The sequence below is a fragment of the Solanum dulcamara genome, chromosome 1 (genome assembly GCF_947179165.1).
Source record: "Solanum dulcamara chromosome 1, daSolDulc1.2, whole genome shotgun sequence".
NCBI lineage: Eukaryota > Viridiplantae > Streptophyta > Magnoliopsida > Solanales > Solanaceae > Solanum > Solanum dulcamara.
In genome coordinates, this window is record NC_077237.1 from 933,844 (window position 1) to 949,875 (window position 16,032).

The 16,032-nt window shown below is 29.8% G+C and overlaps 1 protein-coding gene and 1 long non-coding RNA gene across 2 annotated transcripts; both read right to left on the reverse strand.

Annotated features, from left to right (window-relative positions):
• Positions 1-444: 444 nt before the first annotated feature.
• Positions 445-2,184, reverse strand: LOC129896021 (induced stolen tip protein TUB8-like). The gene is made up of 3 exons (XM_055971841.1): positions 2,033-2,184; positions 1,550-1,639; positions 445-1,181 (listed from the first exon to the last, which is right to left on the reverse strand). The coding sequence occupies exons 1-3, from the start codon at positions 2,045-2,047 to the stop codon at positions 738-740; spliced, it is 549 nt and encodes a 182-aa protein (XP_055827816.1). The 5' UTR covers positions 2,048-2,184; the 3' UTR covers positions 445-737.
• Positions 2,185-11,875: 9,691 nt separating this feature from the next.
• On the reverse strand, positions 11,876-15,246 carry LOC129885740 (uncharacterized). The gene is made up of 4 exons (XR_008766112.1): positions 14,723-15,246; positions 13,270-13,400; positions 12,623-12,729; positions 11,876-12,048 (listed from the first exon to the last, which is right to left on the reverse strand). It is a non-coding gene; the product is annotated as an uncharacterized LOC129885740 (long non-coding RNA).
• Positions 15,247-16,032: the final 786 nt, after the last annotated feature.

Genomic DNA, 16,032 nt, shown 5'->3' on the forward strand with positions numbered 1-16,032 from the left:
ACTTTAATTGAAAAATGATAATTGTCCAAGATTCCCCACTGCTGCCCCCCGTGGGAGTCCGGGCCGTGTCTCAGTCCCAGTGTGGCTGATCATCCGAAAAGACCAGCTAAGCATCGAATGTGAAAGAAGAAGAAGATGAAACGTGGGGTGGGTTTGGGAGGGGGGGACTATTCATATTTAATTAAAGAGGTAAAAGAAAAGGAAAAATAAAGAGAAGAGAGATTATTAAAATAAAGTTTTAGTAATATTTAATTTTGGTATTCATGTTCACTCTCAAAAAGAGTGAAATACACTCACTTGCCACATAAGTATTTAGGGTGAAATTAATTATAATTTTAAATAGTTTAGGAGGTGATAGGACACTCGTGTATTAGTTCGGGGGTGATTGGACACTTGTGTAGTTAGAGTGTGGGATTTCGAGTATAGATAGGGGGTTTTAGGCTATTTTCTCTTATTATTATCATAAACTAGAGATCAAATCTCATATCATCTTTAATCAAACCATGACAAACTGAACCCTGGACAAGACAACAAACATAGCTTAAAATAACTATGTAAAATATCCCACCCGACCACCTAGACCATATGTTAATACTAACATATGCCTTCATTGTAACCATATTATATAAAAATATAGTAATAGTAGTAAATAAAATACTCAACTAAGAAACAAAATAAACACAACCAACTTTCAATAAAGACCCCATCATTCATCAAATAAAATTCCTCAGTAGAATTTACTCTTCAGATTTCTCCACTGGAACTGCTTTCTCTGGTTCCTCAGATACAGGAGCAGCTTCCTCTGTTTTCTCTGCTTCCGGTTCCGCAACAGGGGCTGCTTCTGGTTCAGCTACGGGTGCTGCAGCTGCAGCCTCCTCAACGGATGCGGCAGCCACAGATTCTTCAGCTACGGCTGCAGGTTCTTCTGCAGCCACAAATTTCTCAGTTGCGGCTGCAACAGGTTCCGCTGCAGCCTCAAATTTCTCAATTGCGGCTGCAACAGGTTCCGCTGCAGCCTCCACTGGCTCTTCCGATTTTGTGGCTGCAGATCCTGCAACCACAGGCTCTTCAGCTACAGGGGCTGCTTCCTCCACAGCAGGAGCAGCCTCTTCTGCTGGTGCTGGTGCTGGTGTTGATTCGACCTCGGCTTCCTTTTCTACAACTGGAACTGGTTCCTCCACCTGTTGAAAAGACATAATTAAGTTAATTAAAACATACTCTTAATAATAATTTAAACTTTTAAATAAGACATCATGCAATTCAATACGATATCCTGAGTTCAAATCGCACCACTACTATTATAAAAAAAAGAATTTTCACGTGTTAGGACCAACAATAAGAATCAGACCAACACGTGAACTATGTTGCTCTGAAATACTATAACAATCGTATCAGATCCTCCATAAGTATACTGCTTTCGGATGATCCATCCAAGCAACACAGCATATGAGTGTTTGAAAATATGATTAAGTAATTAAAAGTACAATTTTTGCGATCCTTTTAATCGTGTAAACATTTAGATGAGACGATCAGACAATTTAAATGCTACCTTGGTTGCCTCTGGAGCTGGAGCTGGAGCTGGGGTAACCTCAACCTCAGCTGGAGCAGTCTCTACTGCTGCTACTGGTGTAGATTCAACCTTCACAAAAAGAATAATAACGTAATTTCAATTAAGTGAGAAAGATTTTGGAAAATATTTTTGATTGTTGATCAACTATTTTTCAGATTGATCATCTGTTTAAAGATCACAAGTTTAATAAAATTAAAAGATTCAAAAAATGTTGCCTTTTAGTTTAAAGAGAAAAATAATATCAAACATATACTATAGCAATCGTGTCAGACCATCCAGAAATACACTACTTCTGAAGGATCCGCACTCACTTATGACATTTTTTAAAAATCCGAGCGAGCTTTAAGGTTAAATCTTGATATTAAATATAATCATAACAAAGCTCTGATCAAAATCTTGATCAGTTTAAATTTTTTTCATATAGAAATCTAGAAGGAAGAAAAAACATTATTATAAAAGTACCTCAACACTGGCCATTGGAATAAAGTTGAAAATAAGAAGATGGGAAAGAGGAAAATAAATGAAGAAATGGAAGGGGCAAAGTATTTGTAATTGTAATTGGTGATGGAAAAAATGATCAAATGAGAGAGCTTTATATAGAGAAGTAAAATGGAGTGTATTAATTTTATAATAATTAATGGAAGAAAAAGAATCTTGAGGGATATACAAATTGACACCTCACATCACTGACAATTAAGGGTGTGCAAAAGATTTGGATATCTAGTTGTAAATGTATTTACTTTTACTTTAATTTATGCTTATAATAATAAGAAAGAAAAAATTATTCTAACAAAATATTTTCTATTTTCCCTTACTGCTTAATCATTCGGTATTCAGAATTTACATGTTCGGTTAGTCTAGATTCTGATTTAGTAAGTTCATCAAGTAGGATAAAGCATAGGTAAAATTCACAAATAATTATTTTCCAGTTACTGTTATAAAGTTTCAAATTCAACAAGCTAAACTTAAATTTGAAACTCCAAGATAATTATTATTTTTTAAAGATATGGTCGAAAAATGGATAAGGAATGTCATTTATACGTAAAGCATTTCTTATTGGGAAATCTTCTATTTCAAACTGTTCGAATCTAAGGCTTATGATTAGGAAAGTTAGAATTTTAATTATCACACAGCGCACATCTTGTTAATATTCAATTAAATTATTTCTTTTTTCTTCTTTTCCCTTGATTTTCAAGATGAGGAATTTTTTCTTTGATAACATTATCTTATTTAAGAAAAATAATACTCCAACGCATTTTTTCCCTTTTTCTTTCCTTTTTTGATTTTCAAGATGAGGAGTATCTTCTTTTATAACATTATAAATTTAATTATTTATTAGTTTGTCTATTCGAACAGTAGATCGATAATATGAATAAGTTCACATTAACTATATCTTATAAGAAAAAAATACTCTTAACACATTCTTTTCCTTTTTCGTTCCATATTTATTTTGAAAATAAAGAGTTTTTTCTTTGGTGATATTACAAATTCATTTACTTATTAATCTATTTATTTGAATTTAGGACCAACAATATGAATGAGTTCACATCGATAGTATTTTCTAAGCAAATTAATATTTAGCACTATCTTTTTCTTTCTTATTTCCTTATTGATTTTCAAGATTAGGGGCTTTCTGTATTATAATACAATAACAATAAAATATTTAGTGTAATATCATAAGTGGAAAGAATAGTGTGTATGTAATTTTATTCCTATCTTAAAAGATAGCTAGAAATTTGTGTTTTCGATAGACCTTCCACTCACCTAATAGCGTTTTTTTCTTTTAATAATGTTATTAATTAATTCATTTATTAGGTTTGTCTAAAAGCAGTTGTTTTGATTGGGAAATAGCAAAGCCACATGGTGGTGGAGACCATTTCCTATAACAGCTATTATATCTTTTTTCTTACTGTGTTTTGTGCAGTAGGGCATGTAGGTGACTAAGACCATCATGCTTTCATGTTCTTCTAATTTTTAAATTATATTTTAATTACTTTTTCTTAATTCTAGTTTCTTCACAACAAAATCTCTTGGATTAAGGGAATCAATTTTATTTTTTTTAATTTCCTATCCAGAGTGTTCAGTAGGGTTCGATTGAAAGTAGATTCACAGAGAAAATTTTATATTGATTAAAGTATTCTCAAATAAAAACGTTTTCATATTCAAAATTCGAATCTGAGACTCCTACTTAAACAACAAAAAGAATTATTTATTAGTCCACCACAGTTCTTACCAATGGAATGAATCAAGTTGCTAATCCATGTAACTAATGAATCAACCCTTCATCTGAATTTTTAATGTATGTATTGGATTCCGCAAATTATTGTATAAATGTATTGATTAGTAGAAGTATATTTTCTTTAAGTATGTGCATTTACCAATGTGGTATGGTATATATTTTAGTAGTTCATTTTAAATCTTATCTGGAGAATTTTACCCATAAGTTGTTTTGTAAATGCGAAAGTTGCAAAATATGTTACAATCTAAAAATAATTTAACGCTAAACTTTATATTTTATTCTTAATTATAATTTTTATTGCTACGTAAGTATTCTGACATTTTTAAGATCATGTGTTTCAAAAGTCTTATAACCAAACAAATATTATGTCATGTTTAAGACCAAAAGTTTCTTAACTCTTCAAATATTTCTTAAACTACGAATTACATCAAATAATTTAAAATAAACAGAATATTAAATAACTTTAACTTGAGATACTACTATTATTTTTTGTTGTTGACTTTGGAGCAATTAACGATAAAGTTATCTTCGGATCTTTTGATTACAGATTCGAATCGTGATTACTAACTGATACATACTCTTAATAGACTATCTACATCACACCCTCTTGAAATGTGATCCTTCCCAGATTCTATTAAAACATGAAATAATTTATAGAGTTATATATCTTTTTATTATTTATTGTTGGCATGACAATTGACACACCTTTCATTAACATTAAAAATGGTGTAAATCACATCAAAATTTCACTAGATATAGTAAAATGTTTTTTCAACAATAGTAGTCAAGATGAGAATGTTTAGGAATTTGAAAAAGAATAAGCCAAGTTGGATTATTATTATTATTATTATTGATTTATGGACAAATGGCTATGAATATAAAGTCCAAAATAATAGTGAAGGCCGGTGCCAAATTGGGCCCCGCAATCACAATTTACGATCATTAACGCTTAAATGGGCCCCATTCTCTGACGTGGCATCTCCTTTTAGATCCAAATCAGTCTACATACTTTTGGGCTTTTTCTAAATGGGCCCCATATTATATGTTTATTTGGGAGTAGTGGGCCCATACCTAAGCCTCTTTAGATGCTTTCCAGGTAGTACTACTCGTGCTAGTTGGGCCCTACGTGCATGACTTTCTCTGATTTTGCCACGCTGGATTTATGTCATTTGTCCACTCTTAACTCTGCCACAACTGGATGTTGTTTATAGAAAACAGTCCGATGTACTAAACTTTAGTTAGTTATTATGCACGGTGTTAGAAAAATATTTGATTAAAAATGTTTATTATATAAAATATTATCTTATGTTTTTGTAAGAGGGTATTTTTACAGTTCAATGTGTGTGACCTCTTGATCATTTGATAATAATTTTACATGTTACGTCAAGACTCTTCATCTTTTAATCGAATATCAAAATCCATATATATATGTGTGTGTATGTTGTAAAAAAGAAAGATATTGAGAAAATGAATAATCTCCGAAGAGATGAATGATGCTTGAACGATCTTACAAAGAGGGAGCGGCAGCGGAGGGCTGAAGGAATTCATTTGAATCACCTTCGACCAAAAATGATATTGTTTATATATATATATAGAGAGAGAGAGAGAACCATTTTTAGCTTCTTTATGTGTTTAATTTTTTATATTTTAAAACCTCTTAATAAAACTCTTGATCCGCCACGACGTCCGCATGTTCTTTCTCTCACCTAGATATTGGAATTGTTAGGAAAGATATATATTTAATTATTTACTTTATTATGTCAATATCGCCAGTTCTTTGAAAAAGAATTCCGCTCAAGAATCCCTTTGAGGAAGAGGGACTTTTTTCATTTTTATCCTATTTTCGATCGGACTCACAAAAAAATTCTGAGATAAAGGGCTGATGGATCCTATCCCAACAATTTGATTGAAAAGTATTAGTAAAAATGTTTCACCATAAATTGGAATATAACATCGTATTATGTTCAAATGAATATAAATTTTAAAATTAATATTTTTATTTGAATGATACTAAACATGCTGACATATTTTCAGAATATAAAAGGCAGATAGTACTATTTATTATTTGTTGCTACTATTATTGAGATTGATACAAGTACCAAGAGAATATGCAATGCACATTAAATTTTAGTATATATAGAATGTATCAAGGTAGAATTTTTTTTATTAATATATAAAACTTCATCAAACAAAGAAAGTACATTTCTATCAATATAAAAAATACAAGTATAATTTTATTATTATTATTAAGATCCTAAACAGTCAATAAACACGAAATTTTGGACTATAGCATTAGAGGGAAAAAACAAGAAAAGAGTCGTGTCATCAGAATATACCTTTCAAATTGGTGAATTTTGGATCGAAATAAAAGAATAAAATGAAGAATTTTATAAGATATTGTAAACATTAAAATTCTGTAGGACTCTACGAAATGAGTTTGATTTCAATTAGTATTTTTGGAAGCTACTTTATTCCAAAAATTGTAACTCATGACTATATAAAGGATAATATATTCTCTTAAAGTGGCATCTCGAATATTCTGCAAATTCATGAAATATTCACAAAGATCATGAAGATCAAATAAATCTTAATGAGGTTCATATCATTTTAGTTCGAGAAATACAAGACTAACGTCCTCGAATTACAAAGAAATCTTAAGAGATCAGAGAGAGAGTAATCAGGAAGGAACATAATTGTACCCATATTATTTTATTAATAATATTCTTATTTCTTCAGCTTTCAGCTTTTATTTATGATTGATTTATTTTTTATTTATTTAAAATTTATTGTAAACAAACATAACACAAATTTATATGATAAACACTTTTGAGCTTAATAGTATCTAGCCAAGGGAAAATTAGTGTAATTACTATAGGACCAGAATAGACAATACATATTCTAACTATATCACAAACTATATGATGTGATATGAATCTATTAGTATCTATTTAGTCCATCAAATGAATAATTAGGACCATAATTAAATATTGTCTCTATTATGATCTTGGAGTTGTATAACTAATAGTTATACTTTATTTACTTTTATCTATCCTATATATATTGTGGGGAATTTTATTTTGGCAAACTAAGTGGTATATGTCTAGTGAATTATTTAAAGATTGGATATGAAGTGTGATGGCTCTCGTGTTTGGCTAATTTCCTTGGAATATTTTTGATTCCTATTTGTGACCCCACTATAAGAAAAAGTATTTTGATTTTATACTCTATTAACATGTTACTATTACTGAAAAGAACATACTCACATGACTTTTTGTCCACATATATACTAATTAAATTGTACTGGAAATGTACTACTTCCTTCGTCCAATTTTATATGAATCAATTTGACTTAACATGAAATTTAAGGAAAAAATTAAAATTTATGATCTAAAAAAAGTGATAAATATTTGTGTGCTAGAAAATTATTTCATTAAGGATAAAATTGATATTTTAAAGTTAAATAGTTATTAAGTATAAAAATATGTTATTTTTTTTAACACTGACTAAAATAAAAGTGAGTTATATACATTCCAATTTATCAATAATGTTTGATTGAATACAAATTTTAAAAATAAAATAAAGATTTTTTACGTTTACCAAAGTAGTACATTAGTGAAAAATATTTTAAGAATATCTCCAAGATTTTCAGACCCTATCAAGCTCATTTTTTTCCCCTCTTTGTTTCTTTTGTTTTTCTGCCACAACTTACGTGACGTGTTCTTCTTCTTTCTTGCTTTTTATTTTTTATTTTTAAAATAAAATTGACACATCATTTATATCTTTTTCAATATTGGTGATTTCCTCATTTACAACTTCTTCCTCCAAAATACATGAATAATGAGAAATTTTGGATTCGACCCTATTAGATATAAAGTTATTTTTATTAAAAAAATATTTTATTTTTAATTAAAAATTTCTCAGCGCGAATTTAAATTTAGTTGAGTCTTAATAATATAATAATGTCGAACACCAAATTAAAAAACAATTACTAACTCACATAAGCTGATAGAAATTAATACTATAATAGAATAATTTAATTAAACTGATTTTGTACTATATTTATTTAAAATGACTCGACCTCATTTTTTAACTTGAGGAATCGTAATTATGATCGTAATTAGATTTTGTTTTGTTTAATCATATCACTAAGCATCAACTTTGTCGGCTTCTAATCTTTCATTATAAATTTTATGTTATTTGAATTCACTAAAAATATTACTATATCTGTATCTAATTCTTCAAAAATATACTATTTTTTGGGATCAAATACGTATCTTGTGTTAGAGTACGGACAACGTAAATCATAAAGTGCAAGATTAGTTGGACCCAGACTGACTAATCACTAAGATCTTGGGTTACAAAAGCAAGCAAGCAAGAAGAAAAACATACAATATATCTATTTATATTACTTTAAATCATGAACTCCCTAATTTAAAAATCAAATTACTATCGTTTTGAAGAATATCCATATTTTTAGATAAAAACTACATACATTGGAGAGAGATTATATATCTTATTTTCAACACTACCTTTTTTCATAAGGTGCATGTTTGATTTTCAAACTACATAAAGTACATATATATATTGTAATCACGCATATACTATGAAATATTTAATACTATAAATTTAAAAAATAAATATTATAATTATACAAGTATTATGATCGCAAATTTTAAAAATCACATAAAAAATGTAAATTGCATTAGACAAATCTGGTGATGTGATGAGCTCGACTGAGAAAGTGTTAGTACGAATAATTGATCTCTAATCTTCTTTATGAGATATCATCTAATGCACCAGCTCAATTATTTTTGTAATAATATATTCAAGTTATATATATAAGTCTATGAATTGAAATCATTTCACTCTACAAATTTTTTTGCAAATGATGATGACCTAAAAAAATACATGGAAGCAAATCCAAGATTGTTATATTTATTTATTTTTTTGGAAAAACATACTAATAATAAGGACTGCTCTTTTTCCTAGAATTGTGGACAGTAATCGACAAGCACCTTTAAAATTTAATGATTCATGTTGGAATTCTTTTTTTTTTTCTCTTTAGCAAAAAAATTGTAAAAACATATGGACCATGTTAGAAAGTCTGTCTAGTTTCCAATGTTCAATTTGATAATTTTCACATAAAAGATCTTAAGTTATATATATTTTTGTTGTAACTTTTAATCACATAACTTGCTATGAAAACTTATATTTTTGGCGTAACTTTTAAAGTTATCATATTAACTTGATATGAAAAATTATTTGTTATAGATTAGGTGTGGAGTAAGAATTTTCACTAAGAAAATTTAAAATATAAAAAAGTATGAATTCAATATCTATTATATAAATATAAAAAAAATAAAAGTTTACCTCGCCCCTAGCTCCTCCTATATTGGACTTGTAGGTCAATCTAATTAATAAAAAGGTCAATCCAATGCAAAAATCATATCGCATTCACATATGGTGCAAGAAAAGGTCGTACCGCAAGGGGATATGTAACGTAGATAATTTACCTTACTACAAATATTATTGACGATTTCATGATTTGAATTCTAGATCTACAATAGCTACAAGTTATATATAGGAGACAAACTTCACTTACTCTAAATAATTTGTTAAACTCAACAAAACAGACAACTTTTGGCAATCAAAACATCGTAAAAAGAAAAAAAAGATAAAATCCTAGGTTTCTTCCTTAAAAGTTGGTCTGTTATATAGATTTGCAATTATTTCATCAATTCAATGACTTGAATGTCTGTCGACAACTTTAGAGAAATTTTTATCTACTTTTAATTATAATTTTTTTTAAAAAATATGATGATAGGTGAATCTTCTTTCTTGGCCTTGTTTAAGCAATATGATTAGATTTTTCAAAAGGACCACAGTAATTATTTGACAGACTTAGGAGTCAAAAAAGAAAAAAGTTAATGGACTATATGGGAATCTCTTAAGTCTTAATCATCGAATTCTATTAATGGACGGATTTTATCGATGATAAGCCGGGAGAAGGCGAGGATGACATCAAGTAATCATGCTTCTTATGTCCTGAGTGACACACGCGATATGATAATCAGGACAAAGGATTGTGATCTCGCAAAGGTGCGCCAACAAAAATCCATCATATAATTCGCCTGCATGAAATCGAAATCTCTAAAGCAATATTGATGGAACATCCATAGAAATTTCCTCTTTTTTAGTGAATTAGAAATACTATATGATTTTAATGTTACCTATCCAAAAATACATTATTGAGAATAGTAGGGGCCTCCCTCTTTTATAAAGTTGCTTTCAAGATAGATACCATTACATCTTAGCTTTCTTATTTAACCAAAACACGTAAGTTTTATTGCAAATTGATGTACATTTAATATGGGTTCAAATGTTTGACGTGGAGATCTTTTTTAGAAACATATAATCACCGTATAATCTACGTAAAATCAATGTATGTACTGATTATAACTTGTTATAACTGATAACGACTACAAATTATAAAGGCTAAATGGGTAAACAAAATTTTACTGGCTAAAAATGTCAACATCCTTAACTAATAAGGTATGAGGGTTGGTCCATTTAAGGCCCATATGTAAGTCTTATATAAAAGGTAAATTTATTGCAGCTAAAAACCTTTTTTGGTGTAGTGAATAACTATAGACATACCATTTAACTATTTCAGAATTTTCTTTAAACAACTATAGAAAAAACATGATTTATAGACAAGACCTTCTCATCATATATCAATAGTCAATTAGTTTAACTTATCCACATACATGATATCAAATCTGCATTTTATTGAAAAATTAACCTAAATATCCGTTCACTCAACTGCTTAAAGTAAAAGTAGCTGGAAGATATGCAATGCATGTTATCCTCAAAGTAAATATAGTTGTGTCCATTCAGTATAGTCTACGTATATTGACTAGGAAAATTGAACAGTTAATCCAACCAGCTATTTGCGACTTTGTGTAGATAGCCTTATTTTCTTCACATGACTTTGTTCCAAATTGAAACTTATTTTGGTGCCTACATGTGAAATGATACATTATGTATTTGTTACAAAAATGGACACAGAACTAAATAACATTAATGCAAATCCAACAACGTATATCCAAGGAGATGTCATTCCTCACATTGAATGTTTTAACCATCATAGCTTTTGATTACTGATTGGTACCAAAAATTATGTGTTGATATGTTTGGAAAATGTCCAAAAGATCACATGAAAATTGCAATCAATAGAACTCTACGTTGGTTTTGATAGAAATAAATTATATTATCATAATTATTTTTTGAATCATATATACCCTTGTCATTAGTAAATCAATTGGTATACATTTGCCTTGACCCTAGCAGTGCTACAAATTGAAGTATATCGACTGGTAATTTTAAAGGGAAACTTACAAAAATCTCACTAGTTTAGGAGTAAATTAGTAAATACACTCTAGTTTGCAATATTACGTATCTTATCATATTTTGGTGTGTCCATAATACGTTTTGATATGTCCAGATATATGTATCTCGGGATACATGGGTCAAAATTATGTTTAATTTGTTCTAGATACATTGTATCTAGGTGGATTAACATGTATCTGGACCGAAATACATAACAAATCTCGCTCGCCTCTCATCTCACTGCCACTCTCCTAGAAAATCACCACTAAAGATTTTCAGTGGTGACTTTGTACCGTAGCTAGTACTTCCATAACAAAATGTTATTTGTGACGACTATTGATAATCGCCACTAAAAACACACATTTGTAACGACTTCTGTCGCCACAAAAACTAAATAAATATTCTAGTGGATAAGTTCCATTTCAATAGGGTTGCCACTACAGATCGACTTTTAGTGGCGACTTCACCTGCTACAAAACCATTATTTCTTTAGCAGCAAAATAGCGAGTTACTTTTAATGGCAACCAAATGTCGCCACTATAACTTAATTTTTCAACCAAAAAAAAATAATGAATGCTAATAGAATTTGCATTATGAATTTTCTAAAATAAATATATAGGTATATTTCTATCAATATTAAAAACATCCAATATTATTACAGAAAGCACCAAAAAAAATTCTTAAATTGAAATATCATAATTCTGCTACTAAAAAGTCAATTAAAGACATGATCCTACAACACAATGTGTTATTGTACATTTATGCATTTACATATGACCGGAAAAAAAACATATAATCATCAAACTCCTCTTTGTTCGACGTTATTTGTGATTGTTTTAAAACATTGTCCCTGTTATGAAGAATAACACAAGATCATTCTTATAATCTAATGCTAATAGAAAAAAAGGGAGACCACAAGAATAATGGAGCAAATTAAAAACTAGTTTCACCAGCTTGGTTGTATTCTAGTTTTCCCAAATATATAAATGCTTTCCTAAATAACTACTATTTTAAGGACAAATTTATTTTTTGGAGATAAATAACCTAAAGTAACTACTTAATCGAATAACCTGGTTAGGTACTAAATGATTGGTATAAGTGAAGTTTCACATGTCATGATAGAAAACTAGCCTTCATGTTGTAACTCTAAAAATCATAAAGAATAAATATTATATTGGACTACACAATATTCAGATGTAAAAAAAAACATAAATTAATTGAGCACTCTTTTGTTTGCCTCTCCTCTACCTGAGTTCATGGTCTCTTTCTCTCTCCTTCTCTCACAACATCTCTTGTTATCTTGTTTTATCTTTTAAGAATGAAATCTTCATGACATTAAGCAATAAAAAGAAAAATCCATGGAGTTCAAAGATACGTGTTTTTCCACTAATCAGTAAAATTAAATACATCCAAAGAAAGCTAACCTGTCCATTAGAACCATATGCAGATTACAACAAAGGTCCCTTCTCTACATTACCACCACATTTGCTAATTGCAGAAGCGAGAAAGGTTGATTTGACTGCACTTTGTGCTGCATAAAGTAAAAGAAAATTTGAGTGAAAGCTTTTTCCAACAAGGCACTTAAATTAACTAAGGGGATTATGACATTTTAAAAAAAAACTGAAGTAACTGTCTCAGGCTTATGACATTGAATAGTTATTCTTATCAGTGTAGTTTTAGCTTTGGAAACTAAGTTTACCTTTGACAAAATGGGAGTTAAATGATGGTATACTTAAAAAGGAAATGCAACAAAGAAAAGGTAAGATAGAAGATAACAGTCAAAGATAGAAAGACTCCAGTAACTATTGCGTTCAAGAGACTGCTTATTATTGGTTACAATATAAGTAAATTGACCAAACAATCTCCCCCCAATATATAAATAAATTAAGAAAGAGCCTGAATTTATTGGTAAATCTACTCCAAGGTGTATTCATATTAATGTTGCAGCTAGGAAGAAGTGTAATGAATGAGAGTTGTTAAAACTAGCATATTGGAAGATCAACCAGCCAAAACTTGTTTAACATAAGTATGAAACCTAACACATAACAAACTAGCATCTAAAATTTCTTACCAACAAATAGGATGAGATCTGCATGTGAGATTGCTCCACCTTTGAAATTTGAATCTATAACCTTCTTTGATTCCTCCAACAAATTCAAAGAAGCAGCAAACCCCTTATTTTCTGATCTGCTAAACTCCGAGCTTCATAGGAGAATAAGAGTACAAGAAAGATTAATAAAAGTCAAGTTAATATAATAAATTAGTGGAATTTCACTGGGTATTTTACTGTTGTTGTAAGGTAATATCGTGATCAACTTTCAGCAAAAATGAGATCTCATCCTAACATGACACTTGATGCAAGGTAATAGTGTGAGTCAACTTTCAGCAACAAATGAGATCTCATCCTATAACATCTACTTCATGGAAAAACTTGAATTGGAATAGATAGGAGGAATGACCTTGACTTGAGTTTTGCTACTAGTATACTACTGCAGCTATGTCCAAGAACCAAAAGGAGTTTCACCAGCTTGGTTGATATGTCTACTCTGTTTTAGTCCGTAAAATCTTTGAGATTCTAGGTAAGGATTTTATTTACTCCGAGATGAAGGTATCAAGTATCCTTCAAAGCTTATCCGAAGATAGTCATTAAACTTAGTTTAACTAACACGACATGGATTATCTATTTGATTATTATCATTGTCTGTTTTCAAAGAAAGTATGAATAGAAATGATTTTCCTAGAAAGAAAACATACAACTGTTTCAAACACTTGGAAGCTTAAGATGGAAGACACTGGTCCTATACAAGTTTAATATGCTAAAATAGAAGTTCTGCATGCGTGCTCTCCTAAACAGTGGGACAAAAGGCAAAATTAACTCTTAATGACTCTTTGCTAGATAAATCTTAACCTCTAAATCTAACAAATCTCAAGTCCCCAAATCAAGTCTCCTATGTGCATAAAATGGAATCTAATAACTTTCAAATATTAAAATGTTGTGTCAACTTGCTTAGAAAAATGGGTAGACAGAAACAAGTAATACAAACAGACACCAAGCAGAAACAAGTAGCCACAATTTTATATTGTTGAAGTTAACAAAAGAACATTTTTATTCTAAGATATAGGATCCATATTATGCAATTCTAAAACCCACAATGCATATATTATTGAGTAAAAGGAGTGGCACATTAGCGATATTTTGAGGAACGACATAAAAGCACAAATAGTGACTTGATAGACTGTTCGTCATCAGTAGCAGACCCTTCAAGTTTCAAACTTTAAGTGAAAATCTTAGTTTTTGACTCTACCACAATATTCTCAACATCTTGCCATTCTTTTCAGCATCCTTCATTTCTAGTCACTCACTCTATTCTAACAACCAACATACAACTCTAAAAGATTCAATTAAATTTAAATATTATTTCTAACACAAATGAAAACCCGACAAAAATAAATAAATAAATGAAAGAAAATAAAATAAATTCATCGAAAAGATATGTGGATAAAGAAAACCCCAAAGAAGATACCTTTCGTCCGTTGCAAGAGAGAAAGCATGTCGAGTCTTGTTGCTTCCTCTCAAACTTCTGAGACGGACAAAGTTCACTAGGGTTTAGCATTTATGAATAGCAGAAATCATCTCAGCAATTTTGCAACCCCTACACTATCGAAGAGAAACTGAGAAAAAGATGAGTGAAAGCGGCCAATTTGACATCGAAAATGGTAGCCATAAAAATTGGGGAGGAATTTGGTAGCCCTAAAAATTGAACCCTTCTACTTATAAGTTTGCCAACTGAACCCTTAAACCCATTAGAACACAACATTTCAAACAATGATACCAATATTTTTAAAATCTAGAAATTTAAAAACTAGAGAGAGGTAAGGGGGTGGCCAACAAGGGCAATGGGATGGAATGTTGATTTGTAGCAAAAGAGTTGAGGAAGAAGAAGAAGAGGAGGAGGAGAATGGGTATGATGGATGAATTCGAAGAAGAAAAGGGCTGGAGGAGAAGAATTTTGGGGATTCGATGCGGATGATGCTGAGTTGAAGAAGAAGAAAGTTGGCCGTGGGAGTGGGGGTGGGGTGTTTGAAGAAGATGGTTTTAAAAAAAAAAAATTAAAATCAATTATTATTTTTAAAAATAATTTTAATGTAAAATTATGTATGTACTCGCTTTAAAACACGTGCTTTGTCACGTTTATCCAACTCAGCATCACATAAGTCGGTCAATGGTCAGAGAGATTTGAAATGTTGTGTTCTAATGGGTTTAACAGTTCAGTTGGCAAACTGCTAAGTAGGAGGGTTCAACTGAAAAACAGAGTCAAGTACAGGGATTCTGAGGTCATTCCGCCTACTTTAAAAGTATGATAATTCTTAGAAATATTGATTGAACTTTTTGTCTTTCATTAAAAAAAAATATAATATATAAAATTGGCATTTATTATTTTTCACAAATTATTATTTAATTATCTTTATAATATTTAAAATTAAGAAGTCCAAAATACATGGTAAGAGTAAACTATTTTAAACAAGATGCATCACAAAAGATAGAAAGCAAAATAAAATGGAAAATTTACATAAATGTACTACATTAAGAAAATATTTATCATTTATAGAAATAATATTTTTTTCACTGAACACTTATAATACAATTTTAATATATATTAGCGAGAATAATTTATAAAACTCATATAATACAAGTTTTATTCATGGATAATTTATTTATCATATACTTTAATACACTTATAATACATTATGTTAATTTCTTACCAAACAAGTATAATATATTTTAAAACACTTATAATACATTTATTATGCATGCATAATTCACTTTTAATAC

Bases quoted from the DNA above. Each gene is read 5' to 3' on its own strand.
- LOC129896021 (XM_055971841.1), bottom strand. The intron at 1,182-1,549 runs GTAGCATTTAAA...TCTTTTCAACAG, and splicing joins CAGCTCCAGAGGCAACCAAG to GTGGAGGAACCAGTTCCAGT.